Source organism: Macrosteles quadrilineatus, unplaced genomic scaffold, assembly GCF_028750875.1.
Source record: "Macrosteles quadrilineatus isolate MER2022 unplaced genomic scaffold, UCM_ALF_1.0 Scaffold_2__2_contigs__length_208266976, whole genome shotgun sequence".
In the NCBI taxonomy this organism is placed as follows: domain Eukaryota; kingdom Metazoa; phylum Arthropoda; class Insecta; order Hemiptera; family Cicadellidae; genus Macrosteles; species Macrosteles quadrilineatus.
Genome location: NW_026542595.1, coordinates 185,522,743 through 185,550,385, shown reverse-complemented (window position 1 = coordinate 185,550,385; position 27,643 = coordinate 185,522,743). Strand labels below are relative to the sequence as shown.

General features: G+C 36.8%; 1 protein-coding gene across 4 annotated transcripts in view; it reads right to left on the bottom strand.

The window, feature by feature from the left end:
* Positions 1 to 27,643, bottom strand: part of LOC128987951 (high mobility group protein 20A-like) — a 95,315-nt gene that overhangs the window by 32,120 nt on the left and 35,552 nt on the right. For all 4 annotated transcript variants that reach the window (XM_054409080.1, XM_054409082.1, XM_054409083.1 and 1 more), the window contains exon 6: positions 10,055 to 10,139. In XM_054409080.1, coding sequence (XP_054265055.1) covers positions 10,055 to 10,139 — 85 coding nt within the window. The remainder of the gene's footprint in view (positions 1 to 10,054; positions 10,140 to 27,643) is intronic.

The following is a 27,643-nucleotide window of genomic DNA, read 5'->3' as shown; positions in this document are numbered from 1 at the left end:
TCCTCCCCTTCACACAGTCTCACCGCCCCCCTCCTCTGAAACAATAAACCCTCACACCCACCCGCGTTGCTGTTTTGACAACAGGTTTATGAATGCGATCACTATTTTTCATTTTCCAGAATTAACTATCAATTATTATTATTTGCAAGTTACAAATAGGAAACTACATCACATTATGGTATTCAATGATCCATGTATTATCAAAAATTAATAATTCATTACTTATTTTGATAATACAAAGCATTCATTACAGCACGCACCACTTATTGATATATATATATATATATATATATATATATATATATATATATATATATATATATATAATCATCAAAGTAACTGTTACTTTATACAAAATAAAATAGGTACAAAATTGTGTGGCCAGTCAAACTTTATAAACAAACATTTTATTCTATAAAATATAGATGGTAAATAGGGGTTGGTTTAAAGGAAATAAAATACAAAACAGATTAATTAATTATTTTGATAAACATCAGAAAGGTTATGGGATTGATTGAACTAAAATAACCCAGGGAAACTTATAAGTAGAAAAGTCGTCAACCACAATCTGTTTAATCAGTACGTTGTTAGAGAGAGAGAGAGAGCAGAGAGAGGGAGAGAGGGGAAGAGAGAGAAAGAGAGATAGCAGATAGGGGCGTTTGATAAGGAATCTGAAAAAGTAAACAAACAAGGAACAACGGCACGACGATACTCGTTTACAGCCTTATTGTGTCGCCCACTACATTTGCACACGTGACCACATTTTGTTTCTTCCTTATCTTTCATCCGTCCCAAAATAGAATTCCTGAAATAGTTTGTTGGTATAATCTCCCCTCCCACACAAGCACAGAAAACGTACTACTATAACCCAGAATGCCAACCGCATGGTAAAAAGCATTAAGCGGTTTGAGAGAGCTTTGCCTGTCAATCCGTAGGCAGCGCCACCAGCGTTGCTATGCTATTGCATTGCAACGCTGGTGGCGCTGCCTACGGATTGACAGGCAAAGCTCTCTCAAACCGCTTAATGCTTTTTACCATGCGGTTGGCATTCTGGGTATAGTAGTACGTTTTCTGTGCACACAAGGCAAAGGCGCAGTGCTTAGTGCGCACTGTAGGTTGTCACGGCAACCGTGTGTCGTCATAGCGACGAGCCAATCACGCACTCGCACTGCGTTGTATATTACGATACGGATAGCTGTCAGCTGTGCTAGAAAGACACCGCGATGATAGGTGGTAGTTTGTCACTTTCCTATCTCCTCAAAATTACGATCGATAATCATTGCGTCTTGATTGAGCTGAGGTTCGTGCTTATCAAACCTCGAATGCATGAACAACTTAGAATTGTGATAACATTGTTTTCAATTACGACCCAAATTAAGTGTTTTTTTTAGTTTTGACAGTATTAAAAGCTCGGCTCGAACTTCGAGCTTTTTCAAAATGCCTCGAGCCGAGCCGAATAATGAAAAGCTCGACCAAAAAGCTCAAAGATTCGAGTACTCGCACACCCCTACATTCCATAGAGAGATTATTTTGACAACATTATCATCACGATTCAGATGTTTTACTCATCATAGAAAGTTATGTTATTGATAAGGCTGAGACAACTAACTGACATCCCCCAAGTCAAGGAATTCCAGCTTTAATAGTAACCCCACAATCAATTTCTCAAAACTATGCTAGAGGGTTCATTCATTGGCACAGAAGTACAATATTAACTGATGCGACGTGACGAAGGAAAATTTAAACTTACACTGTAACGGATATACCTCCCTTTGAAGTTAGAATATGCCTTCCCAAAAAATATTTTCTTTTCAAATAAAATCACATTACACTGATGAAATCACAGAAGTGTTTAGCTACAAAAGACCTACCAATGTGATTTTAATACTATTTAAAGGTTCTTCCAAAGTAAGAGATATCATATAACACTAATAATAACTCCAATGACAAACGGTATGGGAAATATTTTAATCATTGAATGGCCAACCAAATTTGGCAACTAACGCAATTAAAATCATTATTGTTTTTACACTTATTACCCTTTAAACAATGCTAAACGCTCAAAATATGCATATTTTACCCAATTTATTGTAGTTAGATAAATTAACGTAAGCCTTGAAAATAACCGTCGATTTCGACAGGTTTCACCTACTCTATATGGAACAGCTGATGCAATTTTTTTATTAAAATAGGACATAGGTATGTGAGCCAGTCACAGAATGCGTTAGGGACTAAAATTCAATTTTCTACCTTATTTATTGTTGATGACCAAGTTAATCATAAAAGTTGCTATAGTTTGTTGAAGCTATATGACTTTGTTAAAAAGTCTGTGTATTTGACATAAATTAGTGCTTTAGATCAGCACAATCTATCGGTGGCTCGCATCAACTACGACGATTTTGAAAATAGGGGTGTGCGAATAGTGATTTTCAACCTCGAGCCGAGCCGAGCTGAGCTTTTTAAAAAATTTTCGAGCTCGAGCTTTTTCGAGCTGAGCTTTTCCTAGTGTCACCTTATCTAAATTATTAAACTTTTTTTCTTAAAACAGTGCATAATAATAATAATAATGTTCAGTCAATTTTTAAATAAAGACAATGTTATTTTAATACATATGTTTAAAAACATTGAGAATTGTCAAGACACCAAATAGTAGATAATCACGATAAGAACTTAACTAAATTAAGATGCAAGAAATAAAAGGATATCGATTGAAGGGCTGACGAGATATGCAGTGCAGACAGAGACAATCAGATTGTCTTTCATAACAGAGCAGCAACGCGACATTGAATGACGACAAAACAACTAGCAAGTCGATTAATAATGTATATTGTAACTACTATGAATATCTAATTCTATTTTGTATAAATAAATACAAAATAAATTTAAAAACACATGATTATTCTTGTTGTCTTCATTACACAAAATATTTTTGTTTCATGAATTGTATTAATCAAAAAAAGAACATGGTTGGTTTGGATCCAAAAAGGTGGAGAGACAAGTAAAAAGTAAACTTATATATTTAAAAAATATAATTGACATATAGAGGAAATAGACCAAAACACTAAAATTAATAGAATAACACACAAAGTAAACAAGAAATGAAATAAAGAACACGATGATTTAATACTGTCACTCAATTTTGTTATCTAGAAGGGTCGGCGAACTAATCAATAAATAGCCAAAACCAGTTTCCTCCCCTTCACACAGTCTCACCGCCCCCCTCCCCCCATAAGCCGGGAGGCCCAACACTTTGTCCTTGAAACACCCTAGCCTCTGAAACAATAAACCCTTAAGGCGGGGACACACTTGTCATACACCCTTCCGATCCTACTACGATCCGATTTGCGGGATTCCAGAAGGATCGGTGCGGGATCGGAGGGGGTGAACACACATGTCATACACGCTTCCGAACCGGCAACCCATCTCCGATTTCCTCCACCGGGTAGATCAACACTCGCCAGTCTGATTCGTAAACGTTAACTACGTGCAGAAGGTGATAAATACTGTATGTTCAAAAACTTTTGTATTCAGGATTTAGCCATGGTTTGCCTAGATGAAGAGGAAGAAAGTTAGACATCTCTGGAGGGCAGTGGAAAACGGAGAATTTGGGTCCATTCTGCATGGAAGGAAAGCATAAGTGCCCATTTTATATATTATAGGTTTTTCTCTCTCGAGTTCGTTTAGCTCTCCTACCCGTCCGATTTTCATGATTGAGGTCTCGAATTGAAGGTATGCACGCACAGATTTCAAATCAACCATCGGCATATATTTATCTCAAACCATTGTTCCAATAAAGGTGATTTTAAAGAAATAACCCGTCCTGCATCCGACAAACAAATAGACTGCAGTGTCGGTGCGTGATCGGAGTCAAAATCGGAGTAGGATCGGAGTATGACATGACGCGTGTCGGAGAGGTGTAAACAACCGCGTTCAATGTTATGTACCATTCCCCTCTCCGACAGTCGTACCGCAGTATGATCGGAGTCGGATCGGAAGGGTGTATGACAAGTGTGTCCCCGCCTTTACACCCGCCCGCGTTGCTGTTTTGACAACAGGTTTATGAATGCGATCACTATTTTTCATTTTCCAGAATTAACTATCAATTATTATTATTTGCAAGTTACAAATAGGAAACTACATCACATTATGGTATTCAATGATCCATGTATTATCAAAAATTAATAATTCATTACTTATTTTGATAATACAAAGCATTCATTACAGCACGCACCACTTATTGATATATATATATATATATATATATATATATAATCATCAAAGTAACTGTTACTTTATACAAAATAAAATAGGTACAACATTGTGTGGCCAGTCAAACTTTATAAACAAACATTTTATTCTATAAAATATAGATGGTAAATAGGGGTTGGTTTAAAGGAAATAAAATACAAAACAGATTAATTAATTATTTTGATAAACATCAGAAAGGTTATGGGATTGATTGAACTAAAATAACCCAGGGAAACTTATAAGTAGAAAAGTCGTCAACCACAATCTGTTTAATCAGTACGTTGTTAGAGAGAGAGAGAGAGCAGAGAGAGGGAGAGAGGGGAAGAGAGAGAAAGAGAGATAGCAGATAGGGGCGTTTGATAAGGAATCTGAAAAAGTAAATAAACAAGGAACAACGGCACGACGATACTCGTTTACAGCCTTATTGTGTCGCCCACTACATTTGCACACGTGACCACATTTTGTTTCTTCCTTATCTTTCATCCGTCCCAAAATAGAATTCCTGAAATAGTTTGTTGGTATAATCTCCCCTCCCACACAAGCACAGAAAACGTACTACTATAACCCAGAATGCCAACCGCATGGTAAAAAGCATTAAGCGGTTTGAGAGAGCTTTGCCTGTCAATCCGTAGGCAGCGCCACCAGCGTTGCTATGCTATTGCATGGCAACGCTGGTAGCGCTGCCTACGGATTGACAGGCAAAGCTCTCTCAAACCGCTTAATGCTTTTTACCATGCGGTTGGCATTCTGGGTATAGTAGTACGTTTTCTGTGCACACAAGGCAAAGGCGCAGTGCTTAGTGCGCACTGGCAACCGTGTGTCGTCATATCAAATCAAATCAAATCAAATCAAATATGCTTTATTCATAAAGTACAGTTTTGTACATTGAATGGCGTCAACAAACTTAAATCTATCTTAAATTAATAATTTACAAATTTGCATATCTTGGATCATTATGTACATTAAAAACTAAGAACCAGGAAATGAAAATAATCAAAACTGAATTAATTACTAATGCTAAGAAGGGAGGTGGAAAAATACTCTTCCAGGGAATATAACGCTTTCTCTACTAAATAAAGTTTTAGTTTTCTCATGAAATTCTTCCTGCTTTGTTCATTTCTGATTTCATTAGGAAGATGCTTAAAAAATTTTAATCCTATATAGGATGGTTTTTTTTCATAGAATTTTAATTTGTGTTTACTAGAAATAAGGAATTTTTTATGCCGAGTGTTGTATGGGTGATAATTTGTCTCAGAGGTGCTCAAGGAGTTTTTTGCTAGAATAATTGTGTCGTAAATGAATTGGCCATATACCGTTAAAATTTTCAGTTCTTTGAATTTGTTTTTGGTTGTTTCGTTGTGTTCTAATTTCAAAATTATTCTTATTGCTATTTTTTGAAGTTTAAGTATCCTATCCAAATTTGCTATTGTAGTTGAACCATAAAGGCACAAACCATAGGATAAATGCGAATGGACATTAGCATAATATATGTTTTTTAATGTTTTATGGTTACAAAAATAAGACATTCTAGAGAGTGAATATAGTCCTGAACATAATTTTGAAAGGAGTTTATCAACATGTTCATCCCAGTTTAAATTTTGGTCTACAATTAGACCTAGAAACTGTGTACTTTGTTTATGTTCAATTTCTTCTGCATTATACATGATATTTGGTTTAATTAACTTTTTGTTTTGATTTGTTTTAAAAGTTAAAAAGTTAGTTTTTTTGGGATTAAGCTTCAATTTGTTTTGCTCTAGAAAGTTTCCAATGTTTGCCAATTCAACAAAACTCAAAATTTCAACTTGTTGCACTGACTCAGCCGATACTTTGAGATTTGTATCATCCGCATAAAAACAAAGATTGTTCTGAGGCAAACATGAGAGTGCACCACCAGCATCATTTATATAACATAAAAACAACAGGGGGCCAAGGATTGACCCCTGGGGTACCCCACATTTAACCCTTTCAGTTTCAGAAGAAAATGTCGTAATTCTGTTATCATGATTATGTGTGATTTCTACAAACTGACAACGATTATTTAGGTATGACTGAAACCATTTTATTGATTTTTTTGTAACCCCTAAAATGAGTAATTTATCTATCAGTTGGGTGTGGTTGACACTATCAAATGCCTTAGTTAGGTCCATGAAAATTCCAATTGTGAACTCCCCTTTATCAACCGATTCAATTATAGATTCTATGAATGACACTGCTGCTGTAATTACAGATTTTCCAGGCCTAAATCCATGCTGAGTATTGTTTAATAGTTTAAATTCTTCTAAATAATTTAATAACTGACTGTTAACAATTTTTTCATAAATTTTTGATATTACTGGTAGGAGAGAAATAGGACGGTAATTTGACACAGTTTCTAGGTCGTCTTTCTTATAAATTGGTATTATTTTAGATTTTTTTAATTGATTTGGAAAAATTCCTGATACAAAAGATGAATTTATTAAATGACTTAAAATATGGCTCAGACATTTTTTGGCATGCTTTATAACTTTAATAGGGACATCATCGTGTCCAACAGAATGTTTGTTTTTTAAAGAGTTAATTACTTTTTCCACCTCCCCCGCATCAATAAATTTTAAATCAAAACCTCTTTTAATACATTGCTCATTTTCAATAAGACTTTGATTTTCAATCTTGCTCTCACATTGGTTGCCACTGACATCCTGATCAACATTAGTAAAATATTTGTTGAACATGTTAGCAATAGTTCTAGGATCACTTAAGCTACAATTTCCCTCTTTCAAAGTAATATTTTTATTTCTTGTTCCCTTTCCTTTCCCAACTTCAGAATTTATAATCTGCCATACTGTTTTTTGTATATTGGCTGATTTTTGTATTCTATTTTCAAAATAATTTGTTTTAGCTCTGACTAGTTTTGCCTTATATTTCAGTTTGTTTTGTTTTAACTCGTATTTCAAGGCAGGATTTTTGTTTCTACGAAGTTTTAAGGCCAATTGTAGTAGTTCTTTTTTTTCATTTTTCAGGTCTTCTGAGATCCAATTTTGTTTGCGTTTCTTTTCTGTTACAGTAATTTTGGGAAACGAAATGTCAAAAAAATGCTTAAATGTACTATAAAATTCATCATATTTTCTTTCAACAGGAGCCATGTAAACACTCTCCCAAATCTCATTTTCCAAGAGGTTTTTAAATAAATTCAAATTTTGAATATTAAAGTTACGAGTTGTACGTTTTATAGTTGATTGAACCTCTTTTGTATTATTTAGGTTTTTATTTTTTATAAGGAGCAATTGCCCATCATGATCTGATAGACAAGTTACAATTCCCTCAACAGTCACTTTGCAATCATGACAGTTTTTAATTATAAAGTTATCAATTGCCGATTCAGATTCCTCAGTAACTCTAGTTGGGAAATTGACCAGATACCTCATTTTATGAACTTTTAGTGTTCTTTTTAGTAATTTATGATTAGGGTTATTTTTTAGAACATCAATGTTTATATCCCCTCCTAAAATTATATTAACAAACTTTTTGGAAAAGTGGGAAATTAACATGCTTAACATAGCGACGAGCCAATCACGCACTCGCACTGCAATGTATATTACGATACGGATAGCTGTCAGCTGTGCTAGAAAGACACCGTGATGATAGGTGGTAGTTTGTCACTTTCCTATCTCCTCAAAATTACGATCGATAATCATTGCGTCTTGATTGAGCTGAGGTTCGTGCTTATCAAACCTCGAATGCATGAACAACGTAGAATTGTGATAACATTGTTTTCAATTACGACCCAAATTAAGTGGTTTTTTAGTTTTGACAGTATTAAAAGCTCGGCTCGAACTTCGAGCTTTTTCAAAATGCCTCGAGCCGAGCCGAATAATGAAAAGCTCGACCAAAAAGCTCGAAGATTCGAGTACTCGCACACCCCTACATTCCATAGAGAGATTATTTTGACAACATTATCATCACGATTCATCACGTTTCAGATGTTTTACTCATCATAGAAAGTTATGTTATTGATAAGGCTGAGACAACTAACTGACATCCCCCAAGTCAAGGAATTCCAGCTTTAATAGTAACCCCACAATCAATTTCTCAAAACTATGCTAGAGGGTTCATTCATTGGCACAGAAGTACAATATTAACTGATGCGACGTGACGAAGGAAAATTCAAACTTACACTGTTGTAACGGATATACCTCCCTTTGAAGTTAGAATATGCCTTCCCAAAAAATATTTTCTTTTCAAATAAAATCACAATACACTGATGAAATCACAGAAGTGTTTAGCTACAAAAGACCTACCAATGTGATTTTAATACTATTTAAAGGTTCTTCCAAAGTAAGAGATATCATATAACACTAATAATAACTCCAATGACGAACGGTATGGGAAATATTTTAATCATTGAATGGCCAACCAAATTTGGCAACTAACGCAATTAAAATCATTATTGTTTTTACACTTATTACCCTTTAAACAATGCTAAACGCTCAAAATATGCATATTTTACCCAATTTATCGTAGTTAGATAAATTAACGTAAGCCTTGAAAGTAACCGTCGATTTCGACAGGTTTCACCTACTCTATATGGAATAGCTGATGCAATTTTTTTATTAAAATAGGACATAGGTATGTGAGCCAGTCACAGAATGCGTTAGGGACTAAAATTCAATTTTCTACCTTATTTATTGTTGATGACCAAGTTAATCATAAAAGTTGCTATAGCTTGTTGAAGCTATATGACTTTGTTAAAAAGTCTGTGTATTTGACATAAATTAGTGCTTTAGATCAGCACAATCTATCGGTGGCTCGCATCCACTACGACGATTTTGATTAAAAGACTGGCGACAACTTTAACATGGGAATGGAATGTCTAGTTGTATTAGGAAGATTTTATCCCTACAAACATTAACTGTCAATTAAATTTGTCGCTTAGGACAGTTTTAGGAAGGTGTTTCGTAACCCTCTACCAACCTTTTAATTTAAGGTATTATTCCTAAGTGTATAACAAATTTAAATATTACATTTCAATCGTGTGATAGTCTATGATTAACCACAGAGGTACCATATGTATTTGTAAAAAATTGCTTTTATACATTAAAACCATGATACTTTTTTTTGCAAGAATATTAATACTAACGTCACTAGCACCTGAAAGAAGTATCAAAATTTTGTAATGTAAAAATTCTAAATGGCGGCCATTTTAGTTTTTTGAACAAGAATAACTTAAAAACTGTGAATCATATTAAAAAACACAACAATTATGTTTTATTGGAAATATGAATACAAATAATGTAACAAAAATGCAATAATAAATAACCGAGATATGATATTTTGTGTTGCGCACCTAGTAGTGCTTATGAAACTATCATATTGGTTCGGTCATTGTCACACTGTTGCAGATAATAACCAGAGTACTTTGACCTAGACTGGACTGTCCGACCTTGGCACTAAGAAGGTTGAAATCTCTAGGAAGGTTGCAACTTAGGAGACAAGACGAATGGGCGTCTCACAGCTTCTAGGCTATGTAAAATGACTAGGGCTGTCAAACTGAGCTGAGGGGTGTTATAAAAGATCAAAATATCAAATTAGCTAGGAGTAAAACTATCCCCCCCCCCAAAAAAAAAAATCTTTAAGGAGAAGTGTTGCCACAGATATTTCTGGCACACTCGGCTGACTAAAACTGTACTTTAATAAAGATAATAACCAGTTGAACAAAAGTAAAGTGGTGAATAGCCAAGTAGCTGTGCAGATGTGAGATGCCCAATTTAAGTGATATTTTTGCTTTAAGGTTACATAAATCAAGACACATACAAGGATTCCAGCCTACCTTTATTGTGATCTAAAAACTCTTCCGTGAATATTGGAATGTCAAATCCAGTAAAAATTTGTTCTGCCTCTTTTTCAACCATTTCCTACGACAAAAAAGACACACTTTTCAGCATAAGCTTTTACTTTTAAATAAATGTAATAACAGTTTCGAAAAAATTATACATACAGCAAAACTTAAATAATAAAATAAAATATAAATTATTTAACTAACTTTTAATAAGAGGTAATGTTACAATAATTTCTTAGTCTATATTGTTCATCAAGTTAAAAGAATAACTATAAACCTCAACTAGTAATTTATAAGTTTATTGGTATAGGATATAGGTCTAATTCAGGAATTCCAAATCTTTCTCGACCAGCATTTTTTTATAGTTTAAATATTTTGATATACCACTTGGGCGACACTAATATGGAGAACAGAGGTTTATTTTAATTTTAAACGTGTTTAAAGATATGTACATTGTTTTGAGCTAAGCCACTAATTTAAGGTTACATTTTCACTTTGAAATATAAAATAGGAGAGATATGTTCTTTAGTTATGTTGTGTTCGTGGGTTGAATTGGACTTAGGAAGTGGACTGCTGAAATAAATACGATATTTTACATGTTTTAGACACGGCTACAAACGGGTGGTTAATGTTCGAATTCTGGAGGTAGACTGACTGTTGTAGGGACGTACGGACATGGACGGTGGTGTGATGTAGGTGGAGAGGGAATCAGGTGATGTTTGTAGCCAATGAGATTTATTGAAAATCATACGATTCATAGTGGCGTGATGTACAAGGAAATCATAGCTACAACGGATATTAATATTCTTAAGATATATTACAATTTCCTCCCTTTTAAATTTGAACAAAACACTGCAAAAAAATGTCAACTTTTAATATATAGTCCATTGGTGGTAGAGTGATATTTCTTGACGCTTAACCTAATCAACAATCAGAAAATGTATAATCATCATTGGGTATAACACAGTATTTAACATCAAGAATCATGGTAAACAGCAAACACACACAAATACAAATTGGTAAAAGAATCATAAGTCTAATCTATTTACAGGTTTCCTAACGCGTTCAGGATTGCGTCGTGGTGGAATTCGACAGGTGTTACTACTACTACTATCACTACTACGCACAGCTGATTTTACGCACGCGGATACGGGCGTAGTACTATGTGTGGGGGAAGGGGGGAGTGACTTCCTGGCTGGTGGTGTAGATCGCCACGCTGGAGAAGCGGGGAGTGACCTCCTACCATTCGCTGGGGTGGTTGCCATGCCAACCGGCTTGCTGACTACGTCCTTGGCGGGGGAAGAAGTACAATGCCTCTGGTATTGCGGCGTTGCCAACTCTGGGTCTGAGCTAGCGGATGTAGGGGTTGCCACGTTTCTATGTACAATATTTTCAGCAAAACCCGTATCTCTGTGCAGCGGACTGTTATTTAAACCGATCAGCTGATCTATGTGACGCTTAGTAACAATGCCTGAACTTAACTCTATTTCATACATAACAGGACTGATTTGCTTGTGTACAGTACCCTGTAACCATTTGTTGTTTGACCTATAATCTCTCATCAAAACAGTTTGACCTGGATAAACTATCCTAGTACTCTTTGACTTAAAACTATTTTTACATTCTTCTTGTTTCTTATTTACAAAATGTGTTACGTTTGGTCTCAATAGATCCAAACGGGTGCGCAGTTTTCTGCCAAACATCAGTTTACTGGGTGTTTCATTGGTAGTTGAGTGAACAGAGTTTCGATAATCGAACAATATTCTACTCAAGGCTACGTCAACATTTACATTGTCATGAAAAGCACGCTTTATTTTGTCTTTAGCAAACTTAACGCTGTTTTCAGCTTGCCCATTACTTTGAGGATGGTAAACAGGACTGAATGTGTGTCTGATACCGTTCATTTCCATGAAATGTTTGAATTCAGCTGACGTAAATGGTGGTCCATTGTCAGAGTGTAGATTAACAGGTAATCCAAACCTACTGAATAATTCTCTTAAAAACTGTATAGCTAGTTTTGCGGAAGTTGAACTAACTTCACCTACTTCCAACCATTTTGAGTGAGCGTCAATAACGATCAAATACATTTTATTTTTGAAAGGCCCTAGGTAGTCAACATGAATGCGTTCCCAAGGAGTGGATGGGTAGTGCCAAACGTGTAATTGGCTTTTAGACGGATTTTTCTGTGTTTCTGACTTTACATGTTCAAATGTCAAAGGTAATGAACTCTCCCGTAAACAATGTAAATAAGTACCTTGCCACGCAAACTCATCAGTAGCATTGTTGTGATTAACACTCAACGGCAATCTAGATAACAAATCTTCGTTGTTTTGATCCGATTTTACTTCACCTACTTCCAACCATTTTGAGTGAGCGTCAATAACGATCAAATACATTTTATTTTTGAAAGGCCCTAGGTAGTCAACATGAATGCGTTCCCAAGGAGTGGATGGGTAGTGCCAAACGTGTAATTGGCTTTTAGACGGATTTTTCTGTGTTTCTGACTTTACATGTTCAAATGTCAAAGGTAATGAACTCTCCCGTAAACAATGTAAATAAGTACCTTGCCACGCAAACTCATCAGTAGCATTGTTGTGATTAACACTCAACGGCAATCTAGATAACAAATCTTCGTTGTTTTGATCCGATTTTACATATTGAATGTCAAATTCGTAACCGGACAAGAACAAAGCATATCTTTGCATGCGACCAGCAGCAAAATTAGGCAATCCCTTTTTTGAGCCAAAAATACTTAGAAGCGGTTTGTGATCAGTATACAAAACAAACTTTCTCCCATACAAATATTGATTGAATTTTTTGACTGCAAAAACAATAGCAAGAGCCTCTTTTTCTATTTGTGAATAGTTTCGCTCAGCTGTTGAGAGTGTGCGTGACTGATACGCTATCGGTTTCTCTACGCCATCTGGTGAGACAATACTTAAGACGGCGCCTAGGCCTACTGAGCTAGCGTCTACGGCTAATTTTAAAGGTAAATTGGTGTCATAGCGAGCCAAAATAGGGGCATTAGAGAGTAGCTCTTTTACCTTGTCAAAAGCTACAATACAATTCTTATCAAAATTGAAGGGTGTGTCCTTTTTGAGCAGGTTGTACATAGGACTTAATATAGTGGAACAATTAGGAATGAACTTCGAATAGTAGTTAATTAGACCTACCAAAGCTTTGACTTCTGTCACTGTTTTAGGAACTGGAGCGTTTTTTATAGCTTCTACCTTAGATTCGGAAGTGTGTAGACCTTGTTTGTCAATTGTCGTAACCTAACGTTACGCTAGAAAAGTGGACGATATAGCAAGAGAACCACTTACGTTCGTTGGTGGACATAGAAGAAGGAGCCGTGACGAATCATCCCACTTCAGGGCTCAGTGCACAGTGCAGCCACCCCGCAAAACATAATAACTCTTCCGTTACTAATAATATTATGACTGTTCATATATGAAACTATAATGACTTCTACTACACTCGTCTTCCCCATAAAAAAAAGTCAATATCATAAATTCAAAATTAACTCAACTTTCAAAATAAAATAAATTCACTTTCAATAAAATGCAACCAAAATTTCTTCTTCCCATTATTCATTAATAATTTTACAAGTCCAGCCTGTGAGGCTTTCGCACAGTCCGTGCAGACTTCCTCAGCGAGGGTGGTGGGCTGCACTGTGCTAGCGGCGACGCAGGAGTTGGCTGAGGCTGGGCTTGCCCTAGGCTCTCCCTGGGACTGGTAGTAGGCCTAGGTACAGGTGACATCATCATGGGACTAGTTGGTCGATCTCCGGCGGGGGTGAATTCTTGGGTACTTGGGGTGATACAACGGGATCCTTGGGTGATACAAAAATCTCCTCCTCTTCTGCATACCGAGCTCTCAAGTGATCCGCATGACAAAATCGGGGTTTTCCACCAATAACACTCACCAGATAGGTGACCGGACTTCTCTTTAGAATTATTTTGCCAGGAACCCAAGATATCTTTTCATTTCGGACAGTTTTGACATAGACTGCCTGACCTTCTGAGAAAAATCTGCTTCTTCCCCTAAGCCTATCAGCTGCATCTTTTTGTTCCCTGTGTTTTTGATCAATGGATGACTGGAGATTGGGTTTTAACATAACCAACTGAGTACGAGGCTTCCAAGACAGTAACATTTCTGCAGGGGTTAAGCCAGTAACTGTATTTGGAGTGTTGCGGTACGCAAACAAGAAATTATCTAATTTCATTTGAAGAGTGGTACGCTGAGAACGCTGATGTTCCTCAATCACTTGACGCAAAAGGTTTTTCTTGACCTCCTGAACACTTCTCTCCGCAGATCCATTTGAAGCCGCATGATACGGGGGAGTTAATGTGAACTTCACATTGTTGTTATGCAAAAAGGTTTTGAACTCTTGACTAGTAAAAGATCTTCCGTTGTCCGACACCAGTTCGACAGGCAATCCATACGATGAAAACAAGGTACGGAGTTTCTCAATAACCTTGGAAGAATTCATGGAACTCATGATAAATACCTCTAGCCATTTAGAGTATGTGTCAATCAAAACTAAAAGTTGCTGTCTCGACTCTGGATCCTCCGCAAAGTCAATGTGTATCCTCTGCCATCGGGTTGATGTTGTAGGCCATTGCTGCAACGGTACTTTAGGTATCGAATTCCTAGTTAACTGACACGCAGAACAAGAGGCCACCACGTCTTCAATCGACTTCTCCATGCCTGGCCACCAGACATAACTTCTCGCCAGCATCTTCATGCGTGTAACTCCCGGGTGTTGATCATGCAACATTTGAAGCACAGATGAATACAGTTTCTTTGGAATCACTACACGAGAACCCCACAGCAAACAACCTTGTTCCACGGACAACTCGTCCTTCTTCCTTAGAAAAATAGCTAGTTCCGGCTCAACCGAGCTCGTCCAGCCGTACATCACAAAATCTCGGACCTTCGAAAGAATCGGATCCTTATCCGTCATTTTACCTATATGCAAGGCAGTAATAGGTGCAATGTCCTTGACAACACAGAAATTGTTCATCACTTCTGTACACATATCTACATGTGAAACAAAATTAGCATCCAGCTCTATAGGTTCCGCTTCTGCTAAGGGTAACCTAGACAACGCATCAGCGTGAGGGACATCCACTCCCTTCCGGTACCTAACCTCCAAATCATATGCTGATAGAATCAAGGCCCATCTCTGCAGCCTAGCTGCCGCCATACTAGGAACGCCCTTTTTAGAGCCAAAAATAGCCGTCAACGGCTGATGATCAGTCTGTAGAATACAGTGTCTTCCATATATATACTTATGAAACTTTTTGACTCCAAAGATCAAAGCCAGAGCCTCCCGATGTAACTGAGAATAATTCCGTTCACTGGAACTTAGCGTTTTCGATGCGAAGGCAATTGGCCTTTCCTGACCATCGAGAAGATGAGATAGAACAGCAGCCACCCCTCTGGGACTCGCATCACACGTCAGAACTATGGGCTTTTTAACATCATAGTGAACAAACAAACTTGAGTCCAACACCCATGATTTACTCTCCTGAAAAGTCTTAGAACACACCTCCGACCACACCCATGGATGATCCTTATGTAATAAGTCATAAAAACAGCTTATTCTAGCAGACAGGTTAGGTATAAATGCATGATAATAATTTATTAGACCAATATAGGCTCGTAACTCTTCCTTAGTACTAGGCTCAGGCGCTTTACGCAGCGCAGTTAACAAACTTTCTTGTGGACGGAGACCATCTCGAGTAATCACATGTCCTAAATACTCGATTGAAGATTGCAAAAACTTACACTTTTGTTGGTTTACTCGAACACCAAACTCATCAAGGCGTTGCAGCACCTGCGCCAGACGGGCAAGCCCCTCTTCCTTAGAGCGAGCCGCCACTAAGACGTCATCTAAGTACGCCACCGTTCCTGGAAGACCTGTTAAAATTTGGTCGATGGCTGACTGAAAAATTGCAGGAGCTGAAGACAAACCATATGGTAGCCTTTTTAAACGATTGTAACAATTGGTTTGTTACAAGTTTTTTTTACTGTTTAAGAAAATGCTTAAAATATTATTTAGGGTAAAGTTTTGTTTTAATTTCAATTAAGCTAGTTCAGTGCTAGCTGGACAGGTTATTATTGGGGTTTGGAGATAGTAAGTGAGAGAGAGAGACAGAGAGTGAGTGTGAGGGAGAGGGATAACTTGCTATTGATAACTGTGGGCCAAGGTAGTTCTTGCTAAGACAGTGGATGTGTTAGACTTAAATTTGTTGGTTGGCAGATGTTAGTTTTTTTTTTTGCTGAGTGCCTTGGGAACAGTGGTTATATATATGGGTCCCTAGCCAATGCAAAGTCTTTTATCTTGTGCTCTTGGTCCTGTAAAGAAGTATATCTACAAGTGTTAAACCCTCAAGTTGAGGTAAGAATTTTTATGTTATTTTAGTAGGATAATTTTAAAACAAAAAGTTATTCCAGGAATGAATTTAAAAAGTTTGAACCAGATTGACCAGATAAAAATGTGTAAAGAATAGTAATTTGAGTTGTAAATATGTGAGCACATGGTTGCAAACTTGTTCTTTCAGGTCCATTTTCATTAAAAACTGCTTATTTTATTGAGGATATTGTGTTTAAAGATGTAAACACGTTTAAGATGTTGAGCAATTAGTTTGTAAAAGAAATATTAACCACAGAAATAAATAAATTATATTGAAATGTGTGCAGTATGCTGAAGTAACTATGTGGCTCTATTGCATTGTCACCTAGAGTCATGAACAGTAAATTCAACCTTGTTGGAAAGGATAATTTATTTCAGTAAAAGGAACAAAGTAACTGTGACTGTCAATCATGTTGGTGCTATTTATTATTTTGAAAAATGTTATGGTAATAATGTGCAGTATTGAGGTTAAATAATGTTGAGTTTACGCCATTAGCAATGAATATAAATTTTGAATAAGTGTAAACCAATGAAATTAATAAATGTATTATTTAGCTTCTGTATGGGGAACATACTAAGGAGTTAGGGACCAGGGAGTTAAATATTTAAATAAAATCGGAAGGCTAAGCAAGGGGAGTGTTCACAGGGTTCAATCTTGTGGAATATGGATTTCTTCCGGAAGTGCACCTTTGCTCGTCTGTCTTTGGTAACATCGACCGCTGCCTAGACTGTCGTAGGACCTAGACGATACAGCCCGAGGCGAAGGATACCTTGGAAGGTGGTCTGCCAGTTGGGGGAGTCGTGGAGTCGCTGGTCCCAGGAGTCCTGGTCCTGTATCGACGACTCGAGTGGCTGATGTCTACAACTTGGACGTTACCTCAGACTCAAGGATCGAGCTCTCTTCGGAACACTTCGGATGAGTACCACATAGTGGATAGTGGATATTGTTTAATTGGGGCCCCTAGATACTTAGATATCAAAGAACACATTGGTTTTTATAAAGATTGTGTGTAATTTAACATTTTTAAGGATAATACTGCACATTTAAAGTAGATACTGTTTATAGGAAGATATTTATTTGGTTAGGTTTGACAGAGAGAAAAAGTTGTTTTTTGGTTGAGAATTGTCATTTTATTTGATTTTAATTTTTATTGTTGTAATAAATCTTTTCTGGAATAAGATGCTTTTATTTTGTTATGACCCGAAGTTCTGGCGTCTCACAGGCATTCATACCTGGTTTAAAGTCCAGTAATTATTCTTGTGGTTCAGTTAATATTAGTTGGATCGCAAGAGTCGTTACAAGTTGCGCCACTCTGCTAATCAGGATGAATGTGTGTGGGTTAGCTATGAGGCTTGGGTTAGAGCAAAATAAGTTTTAATGAGTGCAGTCGTAAGTCAATCAGTCATGTCGTTCAATGTAGATCTACTGCTCAAGGATGAGCTGATATATGAATTGCAGTGGCGAGGGTTCCCCGTAACAGTAAATAATACAGTTCCCATTTTGAGAAAGAAATTAAGGAAAGCTTTAAAGACTGGGGTGCCTACTGACTGGCAAAATCTTACAGTGCTAAGGGTTTCTATTGAGTTTGACAATTGTAAGGAGAAGATAGGTGAGCTTAAGAGTGTGTAGAGGGGGTAAAGGAAGCTGTGCAGTTGCACAGATTGAAAGAGAGAGTAAGTCACCTTAGGCGTAGGCTACAAAACTTGCTAGAGAATGGGGAGTCGAGATTAGGTTTAGAGTTGAGAAAAATAGTATATCAGTGGGTGACAGAAACGGGAGAGTGGGAATCTTTGCTGGGTAAGAGATTAAGTGAAGTTGATGTAGAAGTAGTGCAGGAAAGTTTAAGAAAATTAAGTCAGAGTCATGAGGAGGAGGAAGAAAAGGTTGAGGTAGATGTTAGTGAAATGGGGGGTGATGTTTTTGACCCAGATATTAGATCAGTCCCAGGGATAAAGGTGTTTCTGTAGCATTAGAGTCAAGGGAGAGTCAAAGGGTAGATAACATTGTGGGTAATGTAAACACTGATAACAGTTGCCTAACTCCAACTACTGTCAGTCATGGTCAAGGGTTGTTTACAAAACTAGCTAATCCTTTAGAAAGAATTTTAAAGGAAATTCCCAAACACAAATGGTCTTGATCACAAGAAACTCCTAATTTTAATAAATGTTGTTAATAAAATCAAACGACACGGTAAATTGAGAGATGTACAGATACTTGAAGTGGTAGCTAGTTATGTAAGTGAACCTTTGCTTGGGAGAATTAATCATTTAATTGAATCTGGATTAAGTCTCAGGCTTGCTCAAGATGCCTTACTAAGGTATTTTATACCACGTGGAATGTATGAGAAGCTAAAGAGGGACATGGTCCACAGACCACAACAGATAAATGAACCACTCTCAATGTATGTAGGTGAAATAAAAAACAATGTAGAGCTTTTATTGTGTGACTATTCTGAATCTGAGCTGATTGACATTATTATAATGGGTATTAATCAAAATGATAGGAGTAAGCTAGTTTTTCAGGGAATTCCGAAAACCTTTCACGATCTAGAGAGGATGTGTATGTTTGTACAAAATATTGATTATCATGACCAAGAGAGAGAAGAGTTGAGGAGGGGTACAATACAACCAAGGGGAGGTTATCAGATAAGAAATGGTGTAAATAATATCACAGACAGGGAACAGAGTAGTCAACTAAATAATATCACAGAGCGCAGGGAACAGAGTAGTCAACTAAACAATAGAGTTTGCCATTATTGCTCTAGACCGGGTCACTTTATTAGGAACTGTTGGAAACGACAGAGTGAAATCCAATCTGGAAATCATAGACAAAGTTTTAATAGAGGGGGTCAAGGGGAAAACCTAAATAAAGAGTCTGTTGACACCTCTGGAAGTCAGGTACAGGGAAACTAGGTTGTTGGAAGAGTGCCTTCCCTAAAACAGCAAATGTAAATATGAAGAAGGTTAAAACTGGATTACGTAACTCCCCAGGTTATTTGAACAACATAGGTGTAAAGGAGCATTTTAAAGTAGAAAAAATCAAATTAAAAAAGAAAGCTAGAAAGGAAAGGAACAAACATTGGTTTAAGACAAAGAGAGGTGTATATAACTTGCCTATGTTGGATATAGATTTCGGTAAAGGTGTAAAACAATGTGCATTATTGGATACAGGATGCTCTGTAAATATGTTAAGTAGGAAGTTATATGACAAATTAGTAGGTCAGAAACTGATAAAGAGTTATTCTAAAGATAAGATCAGTTGTTTAACTGCTACAAATGAGTCAGTTGAAATATTGGGGGTCTGTAATCTCAAGATAAAAATCCAAGATAAGGCATGGGTGCTAAGGTTTGTGATTGCTGAGAGATTAAATATGGATGTGATATTAGGAATGGGTTTTATGGAGAAAGCTGGTTTAGTACTGAATTTAAGGGAAAACAAGGGTTATTTTACATTTGATCCAGAACATATATTTCAGTTAAATGTAAGCGTGGATCCGGTTGTAATACCAACTAAGGATGGGGTACAAGAACTTAAGATAGGCTGTGAGGAGTTAAAGGAACGTATAGTAAAATTAATTACCGAAAATGCAGACGAACGATACAGACCCTTATGGGTAGCTAGGGTCAACAGATGTTGCGATTCATCCGCTACCGCCAATTGCTGATACGCATTTGAAAGATCAAGGCAGCTAAAAACTGAGCAACCGCCTAGAGTTGCAAAAATATCTTGAGCCTGTGGAAGCGGATAATGTTCCATTTCAATACACTGATTAAGAGTAATCTTATAATCGGCACAAAGCCTAACACCATTAGGCTTAGGGACAACCACAAGTGGAGTGCTCCACTGTGAATTAGTAACTCTGTACGCAACATCCTCTTGAACCATGCGGTCCAACTCACTCTCAACTTTCTCCCTTAACGCAAAAGGCACTGGTCTCGCCTTACAAAACTTAGGGACTGTCCCCTCCTTTAAGACAATATGAGCCTTAACACCCTTAATTTCGCCCGTTCCAGGCTGAAAAACTGACTTAAATTTACTCTTCAATTTAGCAATGTCCAAATCAGAACTGTGATCCACAGTGGCTTTACATGAAAACACATTTTGCCAATCTAACCTCAACTGGCCTAACCAGTTTCGCCCCAACAGAATCGGCTGACTCTTACTTTCTAAACTAACTACTGTCAAAGGCAAACTCGCCTGCTGATTATTATATTTAACATTGACATTCACTTGTCCCAGAACAGGTACATCATGACCTGAATAAGTAGTAAGTTTCACATTTGCTGGCCTAAGTTTGAGGTTAGAAAATTTTTCATAAAATATCTCAGAAGGACATATAGTCAAGGCACTGCCTGTATCTAGAATCATTTATAAATATACATCATTAGCCACTAGGCCTACCTTATAGCCGTTGTCTGATCCTGATTTAAGGTTGTACAGACCTATCTCTGCCATTGGAACTTCTAGGCCTAGGCCTACCTCTTCCTCCACTTGATGGACCCCCATCCTAGGTGTCGACTTTTTACCATGGAAACTAGAAGATTTCTTGGCTTTACACACTTTCTTGAGATGACCTACTCTCTGACAACCGTGACACTTGTAACTGGCGAACGCACACGCACTAGGCCAATGACCAGCAGAACCACACCTCCAACAAGAGTTTCTAGAATTTTGATTTTCACTACTCCTATTCACGAAAGTTTTAGGCCTATTTTGACTTTTCACATTGATTTTCACAATGTCCCCACGAGGTTGCACAAATAGGCTTGACTGCGATTCGGCCTGTTCCAGCCTGAGCGCTGACGCATAAGCTTCGTCAAAGTCCAATTCCTCCGACAACAATTTCTGCCGGATAGTTTCATTAGAAATGCCGGAAATCACTTTGTCCCTCAAAGCGTCTTTCAAAAAGGTACCAAATTTGCACGAACTAGCCAAATGTTTTATTGAAACCACAAACTCCGCTATGCTTTCGCCCGGCTTTTGCACACGAGAGTAGAATACATATCGCTCCGCCACAACCAACTTCTTGGGCGCATAATGTAATTTCAACAACGCTGCAAGTTCATCATAGGTCTTAGAATCTACCTCTACCGGTGATAATAAATCGGATAGGACCGATAAAACCCTGGGACCAATAACTGTAATTAAAACCGACACCTCGTTCTCCTTCTTAACATTGTTCGCTTTGAAAAAAAGTTTCAGGCGCAACAAATAGGGCACAATGTCCTCCTCACTTGGATTAAATTCAGAAATCCTGCCAACACTAATACTCGCCATTTTTAATCATCTCAACTATAATACGCACTAAAACAACAACTGTTATCGCGTACTACCCTAACTATGATAAAAAGGTTTATTACCGACTGCGCCAAAATGTCGTAACCTAACGTTACGCTAGAAAAGTGGACGATATAGCAAGAGAACCACTTACGTTCGTTGGTGGACATAGAAGAAGGAGCTGTGACGAATCATCCCACTTCAGAGCTCAGTGCACAGTGCAGCCACCCCGCAAAACATAATAACTCTTCCGTTACTAATAATTATGACTGTTCATATATGAAACTATAATGACTTCTACTACATCAATACAGAAACCTAAATACTCTACTTTAGGTGCAAAAAATTTACATTTACTCTTCTTAACAGTAAGACCATTTTCTTTAAGACGTTTGCAAACTTCCCTAAGCTTTTGATAATGTAATTCATCATTTACATCTGTAATCAAAATGTCATCTAGAAAGCAAACTACATTAGGTAAATCTTGTAAACATTGTTCAATTCTGTACTGAAATTAGCTAGTTGCGGATGAGATTCCGAACGGCATTCTTTGATAACTAAACAACCCTTTATGCGTACTTATGGTACATAGTTTTTTAGACTCTTCCTCTAATTCTAGTTGCATATATGCTTGGCACAGATCTATCTTACTAAATTTTTCACCTTTCTGTAAACTAGTAAACAAATCATCTATTCTAGGGATTGGGTACTTTTCTACCTCTAGACTTGGGTTTAATGTAACCTTAAAATCTCCGCAAATACGGATTCCACCGTCTGGTTTAAGTACTGGAACTATGGGAGTGCCCCAATCAGAACTTTTGACTGGGAGAAGTACACCTTCTTCTGTTAACTTCTCAAGCTCTTTTTCTACTTTAGCTTTAAGTGAAAAAGGTATAGACCATGGCTTAAAGTACCGAGGTGTGGCGTTAGCTTTCAATTTTAATTGAACTGGTTCACCTTTGTATTGACCTAATTTATCAGTGAAAACCTCGGGAAATTCTTTAAACAATTCTTGGGTTAGTTCAGTGCAATGTTTACTATGTACAGTTTGATCGATACTAGCGTTATTATCAATGCCAAAAATTTTATCTTTGAAAGATATTTCCACACCAAGGCTCTGAAGCCAATTACGTCCTATCAGAGGATGAGCTCCCTTCTTAATTACATACAATTCTAGACATTTGTTTACTCCTTGATACTGTACATCTACTTCAATTTTCCCTAACGGAACGATTGGTTCATTTGTGTACGAACTCAGAGATAAGTCAGTGGATAACAATTTACAAGTGTTGAGATTTTCATTGTAAAAGTTTTAACTACATACACTTACGCTTGCGCCTGTGTCAACTTCAAAATGAATTGGTTTTAACTTAACTGTTAATTATAATTTAATAGGGCTTACTTTAGCATTTTCTACTTTACTTTCATTCATTTTGAATAAATTTGGAATATCTTCCTCATAGCTTTCAGCTTTAGGGTTATCATCGCTTGCACTCGTTACTGCTTCTACATAATTATGCCTACTGTTATATCTATTACTAAAATGATGAGAATGTTGTTTTTGTGACTTACTCTTAGCCCCTTAACATCTAAGTAGCCGTCTAAGTAGCCTAGTCAAAATCCGCCATTGCCACTTATTTTTGCCGTTTTTGACGATTTTTACTTGTGATTTAATAAACTGTACCAGTTGTTTTTCTAAAGAAAATAGTTATCAATATTGTTTGTAGACATCTTCAAAAACATTAAGCTTTAACAATACCCTACTAAAATTTGTGATTGTGGGGGGGGGGGGTGGGGTTCGGGGGTTTCTTGAGTTAGGCCTATAATAAAAATTTGGCCTACAATAAAGTCTACAACTCTAATAAATCGTCATCCTCAAGCATGTCACCAGCCATTACGACTAATATTTACTACTCATTCAACACTACCAAGTAAATAACCACCAAAAAACACAATTATAATGACACGCATAATGTACGTAAGCATTACGTAAGCTTCCGCAAGCAGTAAAGTTTTACTGAAACTACGAATGGAACTGATCGGGACCATTACTGACCTATAGTACCACTAAAATCCACCAGATTGCAGCACTAGTCAAGCAGCACTGTCAACAACTTGTTTACGTACGTATATCAGAGATAAGGCGGGAAGTGAGCTGTTAAAAATAAAACACAACAGCTGATTACGTCAACACGAGATAACTCGTACGTGGCGGTTGCTCTGAAAACTAGTATCGCCCGGTATATCTCGTGCGTGGCGGTTAAGGGGTTAGATCGGCAAACCTTAGCAATGTGATTCTTCTTTCCACATGCGTTACACGTTATACCTAACAATCGACACTGATTTCGTAAATGAAATGCACTTCCACAACACGAACACTGCACTTTGTTGTCGTGCGAAGAGCTGCTTTTGGGGTGATTGTGGTGACCTGTATGTGCGGTGACGGTGACACTCGATGGTGCGCTGCTTCCGCCTGGTACTCTGCGATGGTGTGACGTCATCTTTTGTAGTCGCTCGACGTTGCGGCTCCCGTTGATCGACAAGGCTGCGGCATTCTTCTCAGCGGCTTCTGCTGATGTGATGATTTTGACGGCTTGGTCTAAGGTTAGGCTGGTTTCTGCTAACAATTTTTGTTTGGTCGATTCGTTCCTGATTCCGGAGACTAGACGATCCCTCAGGTAGTCATTTAAAGATGCGCCGAAATCACAATGTGTAGACATCTTCCTTAACTGCGCGATGTATTCCGCAGCTGATTCTCCCTCGTGCTGAATTCTTTTGCTGAACTTGTATCTCTCGGCGATGAACGATGGTTTCGGGTAGAGATGATCTTTAATAATAGTCACTATTTCCTTAAAACTCTTCTTCGATGGTACGTCGGGCGTGCACAGATCCCGTAGTAAACTATACGTTTTAACACCAGCAACAGTCAATAAAGTGCTAACCTTCTTCTCCTCCTTAATATTGTTACATTCGACAAACAGTTCAAATCGTTCTATGTATGAAGACCACGTCTCGGAGTTCTGGTCGTACTCGCCGATGCTGCCAATTATCCCGGCCATGCTGGAGTAACCCGACACTTCACTACTATCTTCAAACAACAGTAGTAAGTCTAAGTCCACTTCGTCATCCGACATTCACAAACGCGTTCGAAATTTACACTACGCGGCACAATCGAACAGTTGCATTGTGCGGTATGTAAATTTGACCGACCTCGTCGCCATTTGTTGTGTTCGTGGGTTGAATTGGACTTAGGAAGTGGACTGCTGAAATAAATACGATATTTTACATGTTTTAGACACGGCTACAAACGGGTTAAGGTTCGAATTCTGGAGGTAGACTGACTGTTGTAGGGACGTACGGACATGGACGGTGGTGTGATGTAGGTGGAGAGGGAATCAGGTGATGTTTGTAGCCAATGAGATTTATTGAAAATCATACGATTCATAGTGGCGTGATGTACATGGAAATCATAGCTACTTACTTGATACTTACTTGATACTTGTATTCTTGATCCTTGACTGACAATGTCAGATAGATCGCGTCATGTCTTTAAAAATGAAAAGACTTGATTTCAATTCAATTCAATTCAAAACCACTTTATTCATTTCCTGTACATAATACATTGAATAGTGTCAACAGTTGCTTAGGCCTAATAGTTATGAAATACATTTCTAACATAATAAAATAAAAACAAAATTTCACAAACTTAATTTTTTTTTTAAGTCTAAACAAAAAATACATAAATTGAATTTGTTTTTGACTTCAAAGACTATTCAACTCTTCAAAAGAAAAAATAGCCTTGCTGGTGAGAAATCTCTTTAATTTATTTTCAAATATTGTTTTGGAAGTCTCTGATTTAATTTCAATTGGGAGATTATTATAAAATTTTGATCCCGCATACATGGGTTTTTTCTCAAAAAGTTTTAGACTATGGTGGCCAATTGCAAGGTTTTCCCGATTTCTGGTGAAATAATTATGACTATCCCCAACTCGTTCCAAATCATGAAGTCTGTCCTTTACTGATAAAATTGTTTCATAAACGTACATTCCGTAAATTGTCATTAGGTATATATACATATATAAAAATTTGAACGAATGGTGTTTTTGGCCTCTGGGGACATCAAAATGAAAAAGTAAATCGGTCCCGGGTCTAGGTCTTACCGAACACAAAAATCCACTTGATATTAGATTCTGAGATTCTCAGAGATGGTTCAGTCTGGATTAAAGGAAAGAAAGTGGGTGGGATCTCCAAAGCACACGTTGTGCACTGCAACAGAAGAACCTTTACAAAAATAGCTATGAACAGAAAGAAGAGCAATCACATGCTAGAGGTAATAGGAATTAATTTTTCGTTTGGTTTTTAGGGATTCTGTGAGTGAACAAAGTAATGAATGGTCACAAATGATAATGTTTCCGAGGAAGACTTAAATTATGAATTGCCGGAAACTCAAGGAAATCAAGTGAAAACTAATGTTGAAGTTGACAAAATTTAAAGAATGGAACATTTTTATTAGCAGAATTTAAAGGCACACAGAAAGATAACAGTTACAGATACTTGTGTGTAGCTGAAAGTGAAGTTGAAGAAGATGGAGAAGTGAGAGTGATATGTCTTTAAAAGTGTATGGACAGTACGAGGAAGAAATTTATTCTAGATGATATTAACAAGTCTTATATTGGATTTGAACAGATATTAAAGCTTTTTGACACCCCACGATTAAAATCCAAGGGAGAGCGCATATTTTATGAATTTCCACAACCCATAGACATTTTTGAGAAAGCGTGACTGACGTCTTACAACAAGGACATTTTCTCAAAAAAGTTTTACAATTCTGCAATTTAATTTTGATAAGAAATCTTATAGTCCTGTGTTAATAAATATGCAACTATTGTCTCTATTAAAAATTAAAAAGAAAATAAGTGGTATCTATTTATAAACACCACTTCAGTTTAATTGTCCCGTGCAACACGTGTTGCACGGGACACTTTTTAAATCTATTATAAAACAAAAAATAAAGTACATAAAAAATAGTAAACTACATTGTTGCCTTCATTTTATATTTTATCTTTATTGCTTTGAAGTTGTAATAAATAATATAAATTAGTTTGGGATTTAAAACAAAAATCTCACCTTTTGTGTGTTGCACGGGACAAGCAAACATGGATTGGAAATTTAACAATATCTCAAAATCTATTTAATATTTCTTTTTTCTTTTACAAAGGTTTAACAAATTATATTTTCAATTATTTACTAATATAAGTTGTTTCAATTTATTGACTCATCTAACCATAAACATCTTTACTTAAAATTCTGGAAAAAAGTACCATTTGACTGTAATAGAACTTGCCCAAGTTTGAAGCTTCATTTCATGAAAAATAATTTTTTATTTTAATTTTAAAGACTGGTTAAGGGATATTTTATTATTGTTTTATATAAAAAACAATGTTTGAACCAGTTTTAATCAATTCTTAAAAATAACAATGCAGGACCACTTCCCAGAGAATCGCCCAACGACTAAGTACTATGATTTTATGCTGCTTTATGAGTTAATGTTTTTATCGACATTTCTTATGTTCTGAAACAACATGTTGTAGTAGCCTATGCTGACTATGGTAGCAGTAGCTTGCAGTACCGGTACTAGACTTTCTATTGTTCTGTTCTTTACATGATTTATTGCTTTAACATATCACGACTGTGCAACACTATTATTTGTATTTTGACTATGAAAATGCAAATTAATTATCACATTAAAGTCCATTTTATAAAGTATTCGCTGTGTTTTATGGGTATGTAATATATGTTCATGCCATGTTGGATTAACCGTGGTTTTCAGTTATCGGTGGTCTCCTCCCATCACCCCAGATAATTGAGGTTCTACTACAT